Genomic DNA, 20,958 nt, shown 5'->3' with positions numbered 1-20,958 from the left:
CAAAGACCATGGACTGTAGTCTGAGCCAGACCTGAGGTTGCAGTGCTAGCCTCCATGACCTCTGCATAAAGACAGCAATGATGCCTTTCTCCCGGGATTGTGGAGAGGATTTCATCATTAAATAGGGCATTATAGGGCTTCCCTGGCGGCGCAGTGGTTGAGAGTCCGCCTGCCGATGCAGGGGACGCGGGTTCGTGTCCCGGTCCGGGAAGATCCCACATGCCGCGGAGCGGCTGGGCCCGTGAGCCATGGCCGCTGAGCCTGCGCGTCCGGAGCCTGTGCTCCGCAACGGGAGAGGGCACAGCAGTGAGAGGCCGTTGTACCGCAAAAAAAAAAAAAATAATAATAATAAAAATAAAAATAAATAAATAAATAGGGCATTATACAAAGACAGTGCAGAGCTGAGACAATTTCAGGGAAGCTCCCGACCGAGGAGGTGCAAGTGCTGTTTCTGACCCCTTCCCCTGGGAGGTGCCAGGGGTTGGAGTCTGGGAGGCTGCAGCCCCCGCCTCCAGAGGAAACAAGATCGGGAGCTGGCAGAGGGTGGTGTGTGAAGGGCCAGCCCTGACTGATCAGTCCTGAGCTAGCCTCCTGTCCCTAGAGGGGCCTGAGCATCAGCTGGAGGGGAGAGAAGTTCTGTCCAGCATCCCAGGGAAGCAAGGCACCGTCTGGGGCTCAGGCACACCCATGCCCTTGGCTCCTATTTCCCCAGCTCCCTGGCAGCAGAGGGGGCCACTGGGCTCCACAGAAGGTCCCGGCCATCACTCCTAGTGCTTAAAGCCAGACAGGCCCCTGACTTCCTTTCCCTCTAGACCTGCCAGTGTAGGTGTGGCAAGGGATGGGAGGCAAAGGCAGGCAGTGGGTGCTGTGGACTGTGCAGCTTCCAGCATCTCCTCCTGACCTTCCCAGGATGACATCCCAGGGGATTTCCAGGGAGCCCTAAGTGCATTTTACATTGTGTGATTAAATTACTGTCATGCCATGCTCTGTTCCCTTCCCATCTGGCCTCCCCTGGGGCCTTGCTCCATCCCTCGCCCTCTCACTGGAAGCTTCTGTCTTCCCATGGCCCCTCTCTCCAACCCCACCCTGGCTGATAAAAAAGCCAGATTCTTATCTATGCTCAAAAAGCCTCTCCTTACACAGAGGACTTTTAAGGCAGTGAAAATACTCTCTGTGATACTGTAATGGTGGATACATGTCATAATACATTGGTTCAAAACCATAGAACGTACACACCAAGCATGAACACTAATGTAAACTATGGGCTCTGGGTAATAATGATGTGTCAGTGTAGTTTCATCTGTTATAACAAATGTACACTCTGGAGGGGGACGTTGGTAATGCGGGAGGCTGTGCATGCATGGGGGCAGGGGGTTATGAGAAATCCCTTTATCTTCCTCTCAACGTTGCTGTGAACCTAAAACTGCTCTAAAAAAGTTGTCTTAAAAAAAAAAGGCTTAGCTGCTCCAACCGGCTCCTGCCATGCTTCTCACCCTTTCTTCACCACCAGGCATTTCCAAGAAGTGACCAGCAGTTCTGGCCTCTACAATCTCCCATCCCTCTCACATCAGCCATCTGACTTTGACCCCCACCACTCCACACATACCAATGACTTCCCTGTGCCAAAGCCAGGGGTCACTGGCCCCCTCTCTAGCTGACCACACCCTTCCCTGGCCTTCTGAGTCTCTTTCTTCTCCTCTTGTCCCCCAGTTCTAGGTCCTGGATGGCAAAGTCTGCTTCATGCCACTTAGAATGGTTCCTGGGAAGAGGTGGATCCTGGCTTCAAAGGGGTAGAGAAGCTGTGTTTGGGAATGGAAGGGCCCTGGGTGGGGGCCTTTCAATCATGGCTAGCCCCTGGACAAGAGAGAGATTCAGGGAACTGGGGAGATATCTCCCAGGCAGGACAGCTGCCCCAGCAGGCCCAGCAGACATCACCCAGGAAGCCCTGCCCTCCTCGCACTTGCTGCCGTCTCACAACGCCTTCAGCCCGAGGAGCCCCCGGGGCCTGCCAGTGAAGTTGCCCTTGTCCTATGTCCCGGCCCAGGACCTCAGAAGGCCCGCTCCCCAGGACCCAGCCAGCCTCATGCCCAGTCACTTCAGGGATTTCCCGGGGTCAGGAACAGCTCTGTACACCAGGGAGAAGAAGCATGCTGGGAGAGGGCCTGGCCTGGGAACCTCTAAGGATGTATTCCCCAGCGGCGGGCCACTGTCTGGTTATCTTCCCCATCCGTTCATTCGGGAGCCAGCCCTGCAGCAGCCTTGCAGAGGCTTGCCTGACCTTCAGAATGGCTATAAACAGCACTTGCTGTCAGCACTGCTAGGCGCTGCCCAAGAAACAGCACCGTGGCCTCAAAATTCCAGGAATCGCCGGTGCAGCTGCCCCAGAATAATCTCAGCCTGTCCCCCTTCCCCTCCCAGGGACCCTCTGTCCTCTGCGTCGCCACCATAGCCAGGAGAGTCTGACAAATATTGGAACCGAGAACAGCAAAGGGGCAGAGGTGAGCCTGCTGGGCCTGTGGGTAAGGCCGTAAGGAGTGGAGGCCTTGGAGCAGAAAGGCAGGACCCCCCTGGGCCCAGGCTCAGTTCCACCACTCCCCCATCCTCGCAAGCAGCCCATGTGGAAAAATAGGTGTATTTTCATAAGTGCACATTAGAAAGAACTCTCACGTGTACTTTTACCCACATACCATCCCCATTTTACAGATGAGAAAACTGAGGCTGAGCAGGTGAACTTTTCTAAGGTGACACAGCTGTGAGTAGCAGAGCCAAACAAAAGCATACGTTGCCGCCATAAAGTCAAGGGCTGCAACTTGTGCGCCAAGAGGCAAGGCCCCAGACCGTGGCCCTGGCCTCAGGCCTAGTTGCCCCAACGGGGGTGGGGGCTGGGCCTTTGGAACTGTTCCTTCTTCAGCTGCTCCCACCCCTCCCCCACTTCCTGGAGGACTGGCTGGGATTGGGGGAGGGTGGGGGTGGGAGGGCAGCTCATGTTGCAGGCCCAGCCACACCTGTCCAGGATAAATAAAGGCATTTCCCCTCCACCCTCCGAGTCTCCCTCCTCAACCCATTTCTCTGTGGGTCCTCAGGCTGAGACCCACCGACGGGAGGACTTGAGGGGCTGTTACTGCCCCAAGGTTGATTCTGTGGGTCTGGTGGGCAGGGTGGGGTGGGTACAGGGGCTACCACCCAGGCTGCACGTGGCCAGCCTTCATACAGGAGGAGCTGCAGCACACAGGGGACGGGCCCCACGCTGTGCTTTTCTACTAGCCCCTAGCCAGAGGGTGAGGAAGCAGGCATGGGGTTACCAAGGTCACAGGAGCGCATGAGCAAGTTGGAGCCTCAGTTTGCCTGGCTCTGAAGTGAGATGCCAATCCCAGACCTGCCTGCCTGACCCCCTGCCTCAGGGTTACAGTGCGTGTGCCCAGGGGTGCCGGCCCCTGCTGAGAATGAGCCGGCCCCGCCTTTGCTAGTCCCCCCACCGCAATACGCCACTACTGCCCTGTCGCAAAGACTCGGGCCAGGACATCTACTGGCCCTCTGTGGGAAGCAGGTCAGGGCTGCAGTGGAAATAGGATTCTTCCAGAGAGCTCTGGCCTTGCATCCCCTTAGGGGAGAAGTTCCTGGTGCAGAAGGACCTCGAGCGCCCCAGCAGGAAATACCCCAGCCCTGTTGGGAGGGCAGGGCTAGTGTCCCGAGGCCTGCCTGTCCAGCAATGCTGAGCCTGGGACACCCGAGCCCAGGGTATCAGCAGCACACCAGAGGACTTATCAAGAGGCTCCAAGCCCTGGGAAGGCCCCAGAACCCAGTCCAGCTGGTTCCATGGCCTCAGTGATTAGGGGGCATGCCCCTGAAGGGAGTTGAGAGAACCATCCCCTGATGCCCTGCCTGAGCTGCGGGTTCTATTTTTAAAAGTTCCCCCTAGTCGTTGGCTCTAGAACATCCCAGTACACCCCCTGCCTACAGTGAGGACACTCTTCCTGCTGTCTAGCTTCAGGCCTCCGTGCTGCAATTTAAGCCCTGGGCTGGCTGGGGCCAGGTGGCACATAGACCCCAGATGAGGTCATCGGCTATCCTGGGTGCCACTGAGCCAGGAGGCTAATTCCCACCAGCAGGGATGGGGCTGGGGGCAGCAGGAGGAGGCCTTGAGGATAGTGGGGCTGGGGGAGATCTAGGGTCAGTCCCAGGCGTGGGAAGCTGGTGGACCCATGAGAGTGACGGTGGAGGGTCCTGCCTTGTACAGGGAGGAGACCTGTAACGAGGGGTGTGGGGAGCTGTGCAGGGTCCTGAGGGCAGAGGGGGTGTGTCTGCTGGGGCTCAAATGCCCCTGTGTCACCACATTATCAGACTGAGTGTGTAAGTCTCTGGGTGCCCTTCTAATATGGGACCCTGGGGTCTCCAGGGCAGTGGGTCTGGAGACTCAGGTTGGAATAAGCCAGACCTCCAGCAGGATGGCGGCCAAGGCCTTCTCCCTGGACTAGAGCCAGGCCAGCACCCCAGAGGAGTTGTGAGGCTCCCATAACACCCCTGAGTGGGGCTTTCCATCTTAGGGTCCCCCCAAGTGTCCACATTTGGTTGCACAGCCAGGACTGTGCCTCCAGTGGGGACATTGGCTCCCTGCCCCCTCTGCCAAGCACCTTTCAGGCCTTCCCTGGCTGCCCACCTCAGTGCCTCCCCACCACCCACCCCGTCCCACCCTCAGGCCCAAGGCAAGTCTCCATGCCCTAGAGAAGAAACTGTCTCCCTGTCTCCAGGTGAGCAGTGACCCAGACACCCCTGCCCATCCATCACCCTCCCGTGACAGCCTGGGGCCTCAGCCTGCCCCCCTGTGCCCACACCAGCACTGCTGGGGCTCAGTCTCAGCACACCCCACCAGGCAGGGGTTGTCTTTGCCCTGGCACCTTTCACAGTCCACCCTGAGCCTTGGGGCCTTCAGTGCCCCTCTGCTGGACTTCCCTTTACTTGAGAAGTGTTGCCTGAGCACCTACTATGTCCTAGGTACTGGTCTAGGTGCCAGGGACACAGCAGTGTTTAAAACAAAGTCCCTTCTCACAGACCGCTTCCTCTCAAGCAGATCTAGCTTCTTGCTTCTCTGGACTTCAGTGTCTCCAGCTGGGCAATAGAGTTACTCAGATAATCTCCAAAGATCTGTGACATTCCCATCAGGCAGTGCCATTCCCTGATCACAGACACTGCAGAACACACAGGCCATTTCCCCAGGTGAGCATGGCAAACCAGACTTGAGACAGGCAGGCAGAGCAGCTGTAGGTGAATGGCTAGGGCCTCCAGCAAGCGAGGAAGGCCCAGCTCCACGAAGCCAGCCAGTGTGAGGTCCCACAGCAGCCCCAGGAAAGCAGGGGTAGAAAGGGGCTGTTATCTCAGGTCTGGGATGGAGTGGATGCAGGAGACCGGTTACCAGCCCAGCCCAGCCCCGAGCCCTGATAGCAAGGCAGCCAAGGTCAGCAGTCTGTACATCTAACCATCTGCCTGCCTGTCACCTGACCTCTCCATGCTAGGAGTGCTCTTTCCCCAAAGCAGCTGCCCACTTCCAGGCTTGGGGGGTACCCTGAGCCCACCCTCCCAGAGAAAGCCTTAGGAAAGCCCTGTACTTTCTGTCCACCTGCCTGCCTGGCCTGCAAACTTGGCATTTCTTTCTCTGCTCAAAACACCAGCCGCTTGCCCATGTTTCATACTCATAATAGGCCAGCCAACGAGGGTGGGCAACAGCTGTGGCCAAGACCAGGGGCCTGTGGCCGGCAGTATCCAGTTGGGTCCAGTCTCACCCCCAGACCAGGAAAGTGTGCTCTGCTTTCCAAGAGCCTCAGGGAGGACAGACAGATGGACGGATGGACGCACACACCCTCCTTTGAGCATGCCCCGCCCCTGCGGGTTCTAGGCTGTGGGCCGTGCACACTCACCCGGGATATGGTGAGTGGCATGTTGAAGTCCTTGCCCCCCTGCAGACGGAAGCCCCAGGGCCCAGGCCCGGTCAGGGTCACGCTGTAAGACATGCCGGTGCTGACAGCGGCGGCCTCTGCGGATGAAGGGAGAAGAGTAGAGTGAGAGGACCCTCACGCACCCTGCCTCCCCAGCCCTCACCTCAGCCCCTGCCCCTGACCCCCCAGCCTTGCCTGCTCCGTCCCTTTCTGCCTGGCCGGGCTGTGTGCAGCTCCTGAGAGGCTCCTAAGAATAGCTGGGAACGAATGCCATCGACACTGATATCTGCCCTCTGCTGCGTCCATAAATGGACTGTAACCCTACACTGTGCCCGCCCGCCCTCGGCCTCCCAGCAGGTCCACTGTGACTCACAAGGCTAATATAGCCCCTGGGGAGGGGTGTCCAGCACCCAGCACCCCCCAGGGGGCAGGAGAGGGGCCTGGCCAGGTTAGTGATAATGCTCTGCCCCCCTGCTCTCCTCTCCTTGCTCCCTCCACCCTCTGGAGAGCCCAGACTGCCCAGCTGCCCTCTCTGCCTGGCTGTACCCACCCCCTTGCCCAGAAGACCGTGGCTGAGCTCCCTTGGCCAGGGGCTTTGTGACTTGGGTCTTTGCTGCCCTGTGTTCCCTGGTGAGGACCCTGAAGTTGCCTCTTATCCTCATGGTGGCCCAAGATAAGGGACAACTTCAGGGCCTAGAGTTGTCCACCCATAAAAACAATCGTAATAATAGCAGGAGCTCTGGGCATGGCCAAGCTCAGCTCTGGACCCTTCACGCCATTATCTCCTCAGATCCTGAGAGGCTGCCACTTGTCCCGCTCAGAGAGGTTAAGTAACTTCCCCAAGGTCACACAGGTAGTAGACCCAAGCCATACTGGAGTCTGACCTCATTCCTATGGGGACTCGTGCCAGATAACGGGCTGTCGGTGGTGGCAGGCACCTCCTGATACCCAAAGCTGGCGGTGGGGGACCCCTGCCTGCACCCTCAGCGCAGGGTCTGAAAGCAGGTCTGGGGCAGGCCCCCACCCTCCAGACCCTCTGGGGCCCAGCAGTTATTCCTGGCTCTCCTGTCTCATTTGTGCTCTGAAAACTTGACAAGAGCATGGAAAGCTCCAGCTGCCAGTGTTGCATGCCAGGCCCCCGTGCCCTTTGCACCGGAATGGCAGGGGGCAGGGAGGAGAGGAGGAGAGGCCATTTGCTCAGCTGCTGGGACAAGGGGCCAGAGGGGCCGGGAGGGGAAAATGTGTGTGTTGTGGTCAGTCCATAACCCAGAGACAGTATGTTCTGGATGGGGGCCTAGGCCCCTCGGGACTCCTGCCAGTGTGGTCTTTGAGCCAAGATACCTCCAGAAGCCCTTTCTCAGAAGAGACCTCAGGCTCTGCGTGGTCTGGAGGTAGATCAAGGCCCACCCTGCTCAGGAAACTGAGGCTCAGGGAAGGCAACTGGGCCCTCTGTTCTCTGCCCTCCTGGAGGGCTCTGGCCTGAGTTGGGCCCTGAGGACTCAGTGCTGGCCTGGGTGTGAGAAATTTCCCAGCTGCCAACACCCCACCTCAAACTCTGGGCCTAGCACATACAACATGCATGACAAGAAGGAGTCCCCACTTCACAGGGGCGTTTGGTAAGTTGCCCAAGGTCACAGAAATATCAAGTGGAAAAGCCAGAGAGGGACCTGTGTTCCTTCCCCCACTTCACCACCTCCTCTGCCCTGTGTCTGCAGCCCAGCTGTCCTGCCTGCCTAGGTCTGGCCCAGGAGGCCAGCAGCTCATGGCCAGCACCCCGACCTCCCCCATCCCATCCCCTGCCCCTCCCCCAGGCCCCATCCCATCCATCCCTGACTCCAGCTTTATCTCTTCTCCAGGGAAGGAGGGTGTTTGCCTTGCCAGGCTGGTGAGGATCCAGCAGCAGTGCATGACCAGTGTGGGGAAAGGAAGGGGATGATCCTGCACAGGGATGGGGAACCCTGGGCGAGGCCGTACCTGGAGCTGCAGGCTCTTTCTCTGGACTCAAGCACCCGCCTGATGCTGCCTCCAGGGAAAGGGAGGGGTAGCAAGAAGGATGCTCTTAAAGGGGAAGGCCAGCCTCCCTCCATCTGCCTCCCCTGGGAGATCCGAAGCCAGCCAGAGAGCAGCTGGTACTCACAAGCCGGGCGTGAGCTGCTTCCCAGTAACAGCAGCTCATCGGGGAGTAGGGATGGGGGCAAGCCTGGTCTTTGTCCCTCCTCCACTTTGTTCCCTGCAGTTTGAGATGGGGTTTTAGGAGTGAAAGTCACGTGGTGGGGGACAGAGGGAGAGGAGGAAGAGAGGCTGCTGTCAGCATTAGAGGCCAGGCCTTGGGTCTCTCTCCCACGGTGGCACCAATAGGTAGAGACTGTGCTTGTCGGAGACCTTCTCCGCTTTTTATTTTTCTACATCCTGCCAGAGCCACACACCCTGGGATGAATTAGACCACTGATTTGAAACAAACCACAGGTGCAGTGTGTGCACTCGTGCACTTGGTGTGCATGCAAATATGTACACACAGCAGAGTGTGCCCGAAAATGCACATGTGCAGAAGAGGGTGGGCCATGGTGGAAATAGCACTCTGGGGGGAAAGCCAGAGGTGAGTAACGGGTTCCAGCGAGTGAAGGTCTGTGTTCCGGGCCGCGGGAGGGCCTGGGTGCCCACTCTTCAGGCTGAGCCTGGGGCGCAGGCTCTTGAGCTGAGAAGTGGGTGCAGACCACTTTGCAGAGCAGGAGTTTTGCAGTACAAGGCCGCGAATCCAGCACAGCTTGGGTGACGGGGCCACTTCCAAAGCCCGCAGGCCCACAGGGTAATCCTGGGTCTGTGTGTGTGAGGGGGAGGTGAAGGGGTTGGACATGTCCCAGAAGAAAGACAAACCGATGGGCACCCTACATCCTGGGGTCCAGGCTGGGGACCAGCCCTTTGGTCTGAAAGCAAACAGCAGACATTTGTTTAGCTCAAGGAGTATCCCCCTGGGAGTAGTCTCCCAGGGACCCTCTGTGGTTAGGAGCCCCACGTGACAGAGGAGGGTTGTGTGGCCAGGTTTTGTCCTGGCTGGGGGCTGGGCCTTCTCCAGGCGACGTCCGAGGCCACCTTCAGGCCGTCCCTCTGGGATGTCCCCAGGCTCTTGGACTCCTGTGGTCGGGACTGAGCTCTCCTCACCCCCACCATGCGATTCCCCCCTTCCCTGCAGTCCCCTTCCACATGCTCCGGTGTCTCCTCTCTCCCTGCGGTCTTAAATGCCTCATTCCTTGCCTGTCCTACCAACTTCCTCCCATCTTCTCTCTGCCGGCTCATTCCACTCAAGCTGTCCTTCCCCAGGCACTGCGGGGAGGCCCGGATAATCTGCTAAGTTGACCAAGCCCCTCAGTGCCCTGCGAAGCCCTCCAAGGGCTCCCTGTCCCCCAGGCTCGTGACTGGAGACCCCTCATGACAGCACCTAGTGGGCCTCCCCATGGCTCCTACCACCTCCTGCCCCCTTCCCTCCTCCATCCCCACCGCCAGCTCCCAGAGCCCCTTGGCTGCTCCTGGGGTCACAGAGAGACATTCTGTTCTGGGACACCCTGCTATGTTTGTACAGGCTGTTTCCTCAGCCTGAACCGCCCAGTCCCCGCTCCTCGGCCCCATCCTGCCTGGCAATCCCTGCTTTACCTCCACCTTTCCTGGGAGCCCTCGGGGACTTGCCTCTGCTTTCAGCACCCTGTGTGCTGATACCTCGTTGGCAGTGCTTATCACACACATTAGGTGACTGCTGATGTGCTGTCCCTTTCTGCCCAGCGCCCCACCCCAGCCCAGTATTCTCTCCAGGAGAGGCACAGTGCCTTTCCTCATTGCCCAGCCAGCCTGGGGGATGCTGACGGCCTCTGCCCTGGCCTCTGTGGTCATGAACAGTTCCCGGGCTCAGGGCTGGGGCACCTGGGGAGTGGTGCTCCCTGGGGTGGGAACGCTGGAAGAGGCAGGGGCCCCACAACTGCAGGGAGCAGCCCAGGGCTCCCCCTCTCTGGGACAGGCAGGGGAACAGCCTGGGGGAAGGAAGGCAGGAGAGCGCCTCTGGCCTTCGTCTCGCTGCCCGAGACAGCCCGGGAGCTGGGGGTGTGGTGTGGGTGTGAGTGGAGGGGCAGGGTGGGGGGCTGTCAGCTGAGGGGCAGGGCAGCCTCAGGACCTGTGCGCACGGCGTTTCCAGCGTTCCAGAATATGGCCTTCTCTAATCACCATCAACATTCCGTTCCATAGGCACTTGGGCTGACAGCTGGCCTTCTTTTAATAGCCACAAGTATTCTGGGCGATACCCTAATCTCAGGGCATTCGCAGTGAGCACATACACCGATTGCAGCCCCGCACCCCCAGGTACACCCAGTTTCCAAACACAGAGAGGTACGTGCCACCCACACTTGGTCACATGCACAGCTTAGAGCAGACACATTAGGGCACACTCAATCCCATGCCCCACAGTGCCACAGGGACAGAATGTGTGTGCCAGGCACACGGTCACACACATTTACATACATGACGTACATTCATCATAGTACGGTAGAGCCACCACCACGTGCTATGTACGTGCACAGTCAAGGTCACACAAACACACACAGACACTCTCAGGCACAGTCACACTCAGGCCTGCTCAGAACACCTTGGAGTCACGGAGACACCGAGGACCCCCAGGTGAGCAAGGGAAAGCTGGGAGGTGCAGGGAGGTGGTGATTCCCAGAGGGCATTGGGCCTGCTCCCCTTTCCTGGCCGCTCCCTGGGCTGCTTGCTCCTTATCCCCGCCCTTTTATAGATTGGCAGGTGCCAGACCCAGTTACCTTTCCGGGAGCCTCTGCTTCCTGTCCCTGGGACTTGGGAGAGGCCTTGGCTTCTATATCCTCCGGGCCCTGACCGCAGGGGGACCATCCACTCACTTGCTGGGCAGTTCCCCAAGCAGCTGTTGCCTCCGTGTCTGTCCAGCCCTGGGGGAGTGGGAGAGTCCCTGTGAGGTGAGGGGGACATTCTGCATCCCTGCTTCTGCCCTCTCCCTGACCAGGCCTTTCTCCATCCTCTCTACACTTATTCACTGGGGTGCAGCCCCCAACACTGTTTGCAGGGTTGCTGGTCATCAAACCCTTGCAAATTGTACGTGCATGTGCTGGGATGTGTGTGTGTGTGTGTGTGTGTGTGTGTGTGTGTGTGTGTGTGTGTGTGTATTCTTGTGTGCTTTCTTAAGCATGTAGGGTGGGTATGTCTTCATGAGGACCTAGGCCCTCTTAATGGATAAGACTCACTCCTTGACGTTTACTGCATTCGTCCAGGGATGGGTCCTCTGACAGCTCCTCCCTCAGCCCCTCACCTGAGACCCTCAGGGATGGGGGCAGAGTGGGAGGAGGTAAGTGGAAGCACTTGGTGAGGCCCAGAGTGGGCCCTGTAGGCACAATTGATGGAGGAGCTGGGGACAGGGGCTCAGGTCACAGGGAACTCTCCTGGTGACATCAGGGGGCATCAGAGCTCCAGGCCCCAAGTAGGAGCTGGCAGACCGGTAGCTTCCATGGCTGACTACAACGGTGGGGTCAGCATCCATGGGCACCCTATCTAGTCTTAGATGTAGACATGATGATTTTCCCTTTCAGAGGAGGACACAGAGGCTCAGAGAGGGTGAGTGACCTGCACAAACTCACACAATAAGGACTTGAGCTCAGGCTTGAACACAGGTCCCCCGACTCCAGAGCCAGTGCTCCTTCCACTGTATCCTGTGAGCTTCTTCCACTGTATCCTGTGAGCTCCAGGAGGAGGGCGCTTAACACTGAGGATGAAGGGTCCTGAGCTAGCTCCTGCCTGTCTCTCTAGAGGCCCATCTAGGGTCAGAAATGCTAGTCTTTTCAGTCTGAGGCTCTAAGGCCCTGGGATAGTGCTGGCATGGAAAAGAGGCAGCCTGGAGTTGGAAGACCCATGTTTAGTCCTGGCCCTGCTGCTGCGTGACCTTGGGCTAACATGCTGCCTCTCTGACGCCAGTGCCCCTGTCTGGCAGGGAGGATCGTGTGTGGGAAGGCCGTGGGGGTGGTGGTGAGGGGCTCTTCCTGCCAGCATCCCAGGTTCTTGAGGGTCCCTGAGTCTCAGAGGCAGCCCCACCCAGAGGAAAGGATGGCGAGGTGCCAGTCAGTGAGGGCCCAGCCTCCTTACCACCTCGCTCTCAGAGCCCAGGGACACCTGGCGCCTCCGTCCAGAGATCCAGCTGAGGTCCGAGGCCTGGCTGTTCAGTGTGGAGCGGTGGGTGGAGCGGTAGCTGGTGTACAGGCCAGTGCGCTGGCCTGACACGCCCAGCAGCACCCCGAGGCAGGGCAGGTGCTGGGCGATGGCCATTCTGCAAGGACAGCACATCGGGTTAGGGAGATGGACAGACAGACCTGAGGAGATGGGGGTGGATGGACAGACTGATACTGGGCTAATGGCAGTGGGCAAAGAGCCACTTGGGGAATTGAGGACTTATAGACATTGGGGTTATGAGGATGGGCAGACAGACACTGGGTCCATGGGCGTGGAGGGAGAGCCTTAGGGTGGCAGGTTCAGCCAGATGCTTGCTTTCAATTCTCAAGTGGCTGACCTAAGCCACATTTCTGCAAATGGGGACCAAGAACGCTCCTGAGCCGCCTCTGAGCTGGATGGCCTAAGGCCTACAGCTGGCCTCAGCAGGGTGCTGAGTTACTGACACCACCAGGCAAAAGGAAGCACTGAAGGCCCCCTCGTGGAAGAGGCCAGCCGTGCTGGGATTCTATCAGCAGAGAGCACTCTGAGCCAGAACAAGCCCCAGGCCTCTGCCAGGGCCCCTGAAGTGGAGTGGAGCTCTCCCTGCTGTGATCTCTCCAGGCTGCCACTCTTTGTAGCAAAAGCAGCACTGCTGATCAGCCATCCTGGCTGCCTTTTGGCCTCAGTTCTGAAAATCCCAGTTAGTATTGGACACTGCCCAGGGAACTCTGATGTCCCTCCAAGCTGAGACTCCTAGGAAGCTGGGACAGCAGAGAGGGTCACACCAGCTCCAGATCCCGTCCAGTGTCACTGGCTGCTCTCAGCTGCTAGAGTTCCCCACCCAGTGCAGCTACACAAGGGACAGGAAAGATGGCTGGCCTCTGCCCCCATTTATAGGCCCAGGCCCTCTGTGCCCATGAGGGTAGGACTGGGGATCTGGGGCTGGGTTCTGGCAGAGGGCCACACCTGTACTTGGGGTGGGTGATGGCATAAATGATGGGGTTGTAGATGGCAGAGGCCTTGGCGATGACAGCCGGCACGGAGGTCATGTAGGGCGTCAGGACATGCGCGTACCTAGGACAGAGAAGCTGTGGCCCCTCTGCCGGCTGGTCCCCCCTGGGGACTCCACAACCCACCAGCCCTCTCAGGAAGCTTCTTCATAGGCCAGCCAAGCCCTGCCAGGGCACAGCCCAGCCTGGTCCAAACCAGCATAACCAAGTCATCCCCGGGGGAGGGACTGCAATGCCAGGGAGAATCCTGATCTGAGGTGAGTGGGAACCCAGGGAGCAGCTGAGGAAGGGGTGCTGAGAAGATGTGTCAGGTTGGGGGTTTTGCCAGGTCCCACTGTCCCTTGGAGCCTGTGCTGCTGGCAGTAAACCCTCCCCACCCCCAATGACTCTGGCCCTCTGCCCAGCTCTCCCCATGCCCCGCCGAACCCTGATGCCTGCTGCTCCCCTGGCTCCTTGAGAGTAACTGCACAGGGGGGCCCCAGAGGGGACCAGGCTGTTGCTGCACAAGGAGAAGGTCTCATACCCAAGCACCTGCAAGGACTCAAAGTGCTCCTGAAGTCTGGCCTGCCTCCATGCTGCTGCAGATATCAAAGTCTGCAGACTCTAGCCACAAAGGACTAGAGGGCAGGAGGGGAGTAGCACCCTGGCTGTGTGCCCACAGTCTGGGTGAAGAGGAAACCAGAACCTCAGGGAAAGTTGCATATTCCCAAGGGATCTGGCAGGACCTGGCAGCCCTTGCAGGCCCTCAAACCAAACCCAGTGTGGCCCAGAACTCCCCCAGCATGTCTCCTAGTGCCTCCAGGAATGAGACAGGCCCGGCTCCCGTGGGGCATCTCATAGCAGGGGGAGAATAAGCCTGTGAGGCTGGACCCAGGGTGTGGGGACGGCTGGCTTGGGCTTGGGCTGGGGAGGGAGAGGCTGCCCCAGGGTCCGCTTACCCTCCTCCCACCCTTCCAGCCCCTGCCCCAGCCCCTTAGCCACAGCTCACCCAGCAAAGCCCATCAGGGCCACGGTGGAGTAGGGGGCCCAGGAGAGCACAAAGAGAAGGATGACCAACAGCTCGATCTTGGCCATTTTCCACTCGTTCTGCAGACGCTGCCGTTGCCAGGGGCACTCACCACCACCCTCGCTGGCACCGAAAGTCTGGAGAACTCTAGGAAGCATGCAGAGTCTGGGTCTGACCCCACTCGGGTTGCAGTGAGTGCCAGGGTCATGGCTACTGTCAGGGAGCCTTCCTGGACCCGGCCATCCCTTCCAGTGCAGGCAGCCCCGACTCCCAGAAAGTTCCCCAATATATCCAGCCTAAGCTGCCTCCCTGCCCTTCTACCTGTCGTGTCTTCTCTTTCCCCCACACCCCCTGACCGAGGCTGAAGGCCCACGCTTCAGAAGACCGTGTCTCCTGAGACTTTTCTAAGCCCCCAGGTTGTACTGGCCTTTCGGCACCTCATCCCGTAAGCACATGTACTGAGCTGGTCTTTGCCCATCTGGGGCTGGGAGTGCCCTGGGGTGTGGGTACAGATGTGAGTCACGGGCAGCTCTGGCCAAGGGGCACAGCCCGCCTCCCATTGGAGCCCCTCCTTCATGCCCAGCTCTTACTGGCCCGTCTCCCGGATGGCCTTGAAGATGAAGATGTAGCAGTAGATGATGATGAGCAGGGGCAAGAAGAACACAAAGCAGAAGAGCAGCATGGTGTAGGCGCGGACCGATGGCATGAAGCTCACGTAGTCCCAGGAGCAAGAGGTCAGCAGCCCCTCGGGCACATAGGCACCTGGGAACCAGGAGCAGGTGCTCAGCCTTCAGGGCAGCGCTGACTCAGGCTCCTCATCCAGCAGGGGCTTTGGATGTGGGCTCTCAGCTTCTCAAACACTGGCCCCGGCCCCAGCCCTGCCCAGTGGAGTGAGGAAGCCGGGGCACGTGGAGGGGAGCTTTCCAAGCTGGTTCTATCTAGCAGGAGACAGCTGGCAAAGTCCACTGCTGCCCAATCTTGCCAGTTTGGAAGAGAGACCTCACCATAGCCCCAGGGTCTTACTCCCCCAAGACTTCAGCCAGCTTCCTGGTCCTGCCTCAGAAGGGTGGGTGCCTTGCTGCTAACCCTCCTACCTGCTGAGGCCTCACACCCCAACTCCTGCCTGTCTGACTCATTGCAAACTCAGCATCAGATGCACCCGTCACTTCCCGCCAGCCAGGAACCACGTGGTCTTCCCCTCTGTATGTGGGGATGGGAGCCCAGGTTATCCTCTGATTGTTGATGGTACAGCCTCAGTTTCCCCTGCTGCTAGTCATGCCCCCTGAATGTCCACTTGCTCTGAGACTTAAGCAGTCCCTTGGCCCCTCCTGCCAGCTGGTCAACCCAAGTCCACCTACCTGCCCCTTGAACGTACCCCTCCCAGCCTATCTTCCCTTCCCCTAATTCCCTGAGCCCACTTACTCCAGCCAAAGAAGGGCGGCAGACTCCAAGCCAGGGCATAGAGCCAGACGCCCAGCAGGACAAGCGCCGCCCGCCTCTTGGATGCCATCCCGACCGTGGCCAGTGGGCGTGTGATCACCAGGTAGCGGTCCAGGGCGATGGCCGTCAGGGTAATCATGGAGGTGATGCCAAAGAGAGCCCCACAGAAGGCATAGAATTCACAGCCTGTGGGCACAGCTCCCTGACCTCAGTCCTTGGCAGGGAGCCCATCAGATACCCCAGGGGAAGGAGGGTCTGTGGAGTGCGTGTACTCAGCTCCTACGCTCGCCTCTCAAGGAAAGCAGGCCTAGTTCCTCTCCACCCCGCCTACATGCATCTGACAGAGGCTCACGGAAACCTCTTGCTAACTCATGAGACTGAGGGTGACTACCCACTCTTTGCCCAGGAAGAGCACATCGCCTTCTCATCTGGGCCACCCTCCACTGTGGGCATCCCCTGTCCCAACCCTCCTCTTCCCTCCAGCACAAGGGAGTCCCAAGTGTCTACCTGCCTCTCCAAAGAGCCACTGCTTATAGACGCTGCTGGCGAAGAAGACGGGGGCCTGGGTGAAGGACATGAGGAAGTCGCTGACTGCGAGGTTGATGATGAACATGTTGGCAGGTGTCCTGAGACCTCTGCTCCTGTGAGGGGTCAGAAACTGTCAGGAGGCGCTTCTGCCGGGGAGCTTCCCTCAAACACATGTGCACACACATGTATGCTTGCACACAGGCACGAGCTGCTGGCCCACAGGCCCATCCTGCTGCCCAGCAAGTACCAGCCAGACAGCTCTGGAGCCTGGCATTGTGAGCTAAGAAGTGAGACCCCTCAAGGCAGCAACTCATGCCTCTCCTGTCCCCCTTCTCCCAGTGTTCCTGCAGTCCTCACCTTTGGGGCTGGCAAAGGGGAGAGGAGTGGACGATGGTGCCCACAGGCCAGATACTTTCACAAACCTCATCTCCCATAATCATCCATCTTCACATCTACCCCTTCACCCCATTTCATTTTGCAGATAAGAACACTGAGGCTCCCACCCGTGAAGTGGCTTGCGGTCACAAGACTCAGTAAGAGGCACAGCCAGTATTCACTCATTTGCTGGGCACCGCACATATAAAAACTTACTTAATCATCACATTGACTCCATGAAGTAAATCACAACTTCATTTTGCAGACAAGAAAAGTGGACTCAGAGAAGATAAGTAACCTGCTCAAGTCGTTTCAGCTAATAGGTGGTAGAGCCAGGAGTTCACTTCTCCACGTGACTGTCTCAGCCATTCAGGCGGCGAGTGGGGAAGGTAGGGAAGGAAGCCAAGGGTGGTGGCCAGGGCTGGTTGCTGAAGGGCTTGAGGACTCAGGACCCTGGTACCAGGGCTGCTCTTTGAGGCAGAGGGAGGATGCCCACTGGGACAGGTGATGGTGGAGGTGAGCCGAGAGCAGGGCAGAATAGGCAGAGACGTGTGTGTCATAGGCACACATACCCTACACAGACGGTGTGCCTGGGGCCCAATTAAATGTGCCATTCAAGCTGCCCTGGATTACATTTGGGCCCCTTTCCTGGGTTTGAAGATGGAGGCCTGAGCCTGAGACCATTGGCCTTGGCCTCACCACCCAGGCTCAACAGTGCCCTGGCAGAGCTGGCACCAGAATTTCCACCCTGTGTTCTGCCCTGTCTCTGCATGGCTGGCTGCCCTCAGTGCCCAGGCCCCCATCCTGCCAACCAGGCACCTGCAGAAGGTATAGATGACCGTCAGATTTCCCAGCATCCCTGTGAGCCCCACCAGCAGGATCACCGTGCCCAGGGTGTAGTGGGCGTAGGCTGGAACATCGACCGTGGGAAAGGGGACCCAGGCAGCAGCCTGAGCCCTGGCTGCCTGTGAAGAGACAGAGAAACAAGGGCATCACATGACTCCATCACCTTCAAATAGTCCTGAGAAGTAGAGTTAGGGTTCCCAATGGGGCAGGTAAAAACCTGCCGCAGGGGGGCAGGCTCAGAGTGGCAAAGCCGTTTGCCCACACAGCTAGCAAGTGGCTGAGCTGGAATGGAAACACAGGTCTCCTAAAGTTGAGCCCAAGTTCCTATACCATGGCCCAGATGCAAAAGTCTTCTAGAAGTGTGCTCAGATCACCTTTGGAGGCTGGTAGGACAGACAGACACATCTTTGGCAAGCAAGGACATGGCTGGAGTGACTTTATCTTTCCTTGGGGAGAAGGCAGAGCCATCTCCTGGGTGCGTTCCTCTCCTCTGTATGGGCCGCATCCCAAGTGCCCGAGACCGTCAGCAATGGTATTCCAGTCCCCTTTCACTCTGGGGAGGTAGAGTGGCGTGGAGCCCCTCTCCTCAGGAGTCCCACACCCTTCCCAGCCTCAAAGAAGGAGGTTGTATTCTCCCACTATATAACTGGGTAGGGCTGACTTTGACACCTGGTGTGAGAGTGAGAAAAAGAATTGTCTTTTAAAAAGAAAATTCAGGCCTCCTAGGTCACTGTAGGGAGGTCATGATCCTATGAGGCCAGTACAAAAGGCTTTAAAGACCCCTCCGACCCCAGCTCCTTGCCAGGGAAGGGAGTGGTTTAATTTCTGTCCTGCCCTGGCTCCTGTAGCTACTGGAGCCTTCCCATCCTGTCCAGAACCTAGGCCAGCACCCCATAGTCTTGAGGGTACCCTCATCCCTCCCCAGTTAATGGTGGGGTCGCTGGGTTATGGCCCTGGGCCCTGGCTAGGATGATGGAAGCAGCAGAAGACACCAAGTACCTCACTCTGGGCTGGGACAAACCCAGAGGCCCAGGGCAGGCCTTCCTCTCTGGAAGGCTCTGGGGGGCATCCTACTACCCTCAAAAAGAAATGGACGTGCCATTCCAGCCCTTTGTCCCACAGGGCTGGCCTTTTTGTTCCTTGGATGCTCTCCACGAGGAAGGAAAAGTTGCCACACTCCCCTCTATTGGTCTCTTCGCATAGGACAGGCTCAGAGAAGTTCAGTAACATGCCCAAGGTCCCACAGCAGAGCTGTGGAACCTTGTCAAAGCCCCTGTGTGCCCCTAGGAAGAGCACCAGGGAGCGGGAGGGAGGCTCTGCGTGCACACGCTCGCCCCAGGCTTACCGTGGGGCTGACGGGCGGAGGGTGGTCCAGGCTGGAGGTGCTGCTCCAGGAGCTGTTCCACCCGCTGCGGGAAGCTGGGGTGGCTATGCCGTTGGATTCCTGGGCCGGGTCCGGTGGGGATCTTGTCCCCGAAGGAGAGTTCATCCTGATGTGGGATGGCCCTTCTCAAGCCCACAGAGAAGTCAAGGGCACGGGGAGCTCAGGATATTAGCTGTGCCCAGCCTTCCAACGTTCCTCCATCCTCAGCACCCCTTCGCGGTCCACCGGCTGCCTGCTCCTGTGTCTGGCGTAGACCCAGCCTGGAGCTGTTCGTGGGGCTGGTGGCTGCTCTGTGTCCAGTGAAGCACAAAGGAGAGAGTGTCACAGTTATGGCGACTCACAGTCACAGGGTCTGTCCCCACCTTTAAGTAGCGGAGCTGGGAGTGTACATGCCCGATCACTCGGCGCCTCGGCTCCCTCAGACACAGGTCCCTGATGATGGCGGCACGCATGTGTGAATGTGTGGGCGAGTGAGTGTGTGTGTGTGTGTGTGTGTATGAGAGTGTGTGTCCATGTGAATGTGTGTGTATGTGTATATTTCAGAAGAGATTGCCAGTCTCCGGCCCTTGCACTTTGTCCTCCCCTCTGGTCAGGCTCTCTTTCTTCCCTGAGCTCATCAAGAACAGCCTCTGCCGCCCCCAAGACCCCCTCGCTTCCAGGGCTCTGTGGAGCCCAGACTCAGCCTTTCCACGGGGCGCCCTCCCCTCGTGTCCGCCCACATAACCCATCACACCTTCACAACCATCCCATCCAGAACCAAGGCTGGTCCCCCCATATCACAGATGCAGAAGCTAAGAGGATACACCAGGATATAGCACAATCAGGGGGGAGATCAGATCACGAGGCATCTTTTGTTTGTTGGTTTTTGACAGTAAACTTTTTAATGAAATAGAAAGATTGAAAAAAAAAAAAAAACACCCCACAAAGCTGGTAGAGACCTGCAGGCCTGGCGTGAGTTGAGTGAGTATCAGAGAGGTGGAGGGGACCCCCAGGCCACACCTACCTCTTGGGGGAGGACAGCAGGAGGAAGGTGGGATTGCAGGGGCTGGGGCTGCACAGCAGGGTGTCACAGAGGGAGGGTGCTCACAGGTGGGAGCGGGAGGCTGAGTGGGGATGCAACTGCTGGCAGAAGTGCCACAGTGAGCAGAAAGCGGGTTATGAACGCCCACCACTCTCCTTCTGATCTCCTGTCCTTCGCAGGTGCCTTGCAATGGCCAAACCTACCTGGAAGCCAGAGGTAGGGGGGCTTGAGAGATGTGGTTCCCTCTGACAGAGAGCAGAGCAGGGAAGGGTTATGGGGCCCGCCTGCGTCATTCCTCCACACCACCCCCGCCTGCCACTGTTACCAGTAGACAGTGTGGGTCCCCTCCACTCCCACTACTGGCCAGGAGGTCAGCCCTCCCACTTCACCTGTGGATGTTCTTGTTCTTTAATTTTCTCACCCCACCCCAGGGGCTGCTCATGGAGAAATGTCCTATGCCCTGGGTGGGCAGTGGTGCCAGCTCTCTGCCTGGCCAGTCTCCATAGCTCCCCTGGACCAGCCCGAGCCACCCTTCTGCTCAGCCTGGCCTAGGGGTTTATAGGTGATCACACCCATGCCCCCCACCATCCCACTCCCCATGCCAGGGAGATCCGAAGATGTCGAGTGTGCCTTGTGGTACCCGGAGCCCTCGCCCACAGCTCTGCACTGACTCACTGTCTGCTCTTCACGCTTTGCTGGCGTGGCTGGAGTTGGGAAAAGCTTTCCAGGTCCCTCAGCCACAGGGGAGTACCAGGGGCATAGGAAGGGGGAGGCCTGAAAGCTGCCCTGGGGTGACGTAGAAGGCCTGGGCATCTGCGCGGTGGGGGGGCTGGGGAGGCAGGGGTATGATGTTTGACGTTAGATCAGTGGGCCCTCAGCAGACATGTAACCACACTTTTTGAGGGACTGTGATCAACCAGCCTCATGACACTGTCCACAGGCCCCCAATGCCGACTTTACATACAGGTCTCCTGAGCCCCAGAATTCCTGTCCTTTGTAGAGAAGTCCTGAAAGTCCTTGTAAGAAAAGCCCCTGGGCCCTGCATTTCTGTTTTCTGGTGGTAGCACCCAGCATCTGGGGAGGGAGGCAGGTCTTCCTGCCCTCCAGCATGGCCCAGCAGGCAGCACAGTAATGCCATTCCCAGCCTGTCCACTCCAGGGGATCAATTTCCTCAACCTGGGGCTGGCCAGGGCTATCTGGTTACC

At 58.5% G+C, this 20,958-nt stretch overlaps 2 protein-coding genes across 6 annotated transcripts in view; both read right to left on the bottom strand.

Moving 5' to 3' along the window:
- LOC102973773 (LIM domain-binding protein 3) overlaps positions 1-6,270 on the bottom strand; it is a 29,657-nt gene extending 23,387 nt beyond the window's left edge. For 2 of the 4 annotated variants that reach the window (XM_028485780.2, XM_024132120.3), the window contains exons 1-2: positions 6,126-6,258; positions 5,913-6,028 (exon numbers count right to left, since the gene is read on the bottom strand). In XM_028485780.2, coding sequence (XP_028341581.1) covers positions 5,913-6,005 — 93 coding nt within the window. In that variant the 5' untranslated portion in view covers positions 6,006-6,028; positions 6,126-6,258. Of the gene's footprint in view, positions 1-5,912; positions 6,029-6,125 lie in introns of all 4 variants that reach the window. The other 2 variants (XM_028485781.1, XM_028485782.2) reach the window with 2 other exon arrangements.
- A 1,898-nt stretch (positions 6,271-8,168) lies between these two features.
- OPN4 (opsin 4) lies at positions 8,169-18,837 on the bottom strand. Of its 2 annotated transcripts, XM_007120486.3 has the most exons (11): positions 18,694-18,837; positions 17,322-17,467; positions 16,719-16,754; positions 16,107-16,240; positions 15,582-15,785; positions 14,750-14,921; positions 14,142-14,306; positions 13,110-13,217; positions 12,081-12,261; positions 10,733-10,876; positions 8,169-8,854 (listed from the first exon to the last, which is right to left on the bottom strand). In XM_007120486.3, exons 1-11 carry the CDS (start codon positions 18,835-18,837, stop codon positions 8,816-8,818), a joined length of 1,473 nt encoding a protein of 490 aa, XP_007120548.2. In that variant the 3' UTR covers positions 8,169-8,815. The 2 variants fall into 2 exon arrangements, with proteins under 2 accessions (XP_007120548.2, XP_007120547.2); XM_007120485.3 differs by lacking the exon at positions 16,719-16,754.
- Between the last annotated feature and the right edge of the window lie 2,121 nt (positions 18,838-20,958).

The sequence above is a fragment of the Physeter macrocephalus genome, unplaced genomic scaffold (genome assembly GCF_002837175.3).
Source record: "Physeter macrocephalus isolate SW-GA unplaced genomic scaffold, ASM283717v5 random_721, whole genome shotgun sequence".
NCBI lineage: Eukaryota > Metazoa > Chordata > Mammalia > Artiodactyla > Physeteridae > Physeter > Physeter macrocephalus.
Note: the sequence above shows the minus strand (reverse complement) of the source record. Positions and strands in the feature narration are given on the sequence as shown.

What these genes read in the sequence shown, in the direction of transcription:
- OPN4 (XM_007120486.3), bottom strand. Translation starts at nt 18,837, where the DNA reads ATGAACTCTCCTTCGGGGACAAGATCCCCACCGGACCCGGCCCAGGAA. An exon ending in GGAGTCAATGTGATGATTAA is followed by an intron (nt 16,241 to 16,718) that starts GTAAGTTTTTAT and finishes GACCCCTCACAG; the next exon opens with GAGCAGAGGTCTCAGGACAC. An exon ending in ATCACCCACCCCAAGTACAG is followed by an intron (nt 12,262 to 13,109) that starts GTGTGGCCCTCT and finishes CTGTCCTTGCAG; the next exon opens with AATGGCCATCGCCCAGCACC.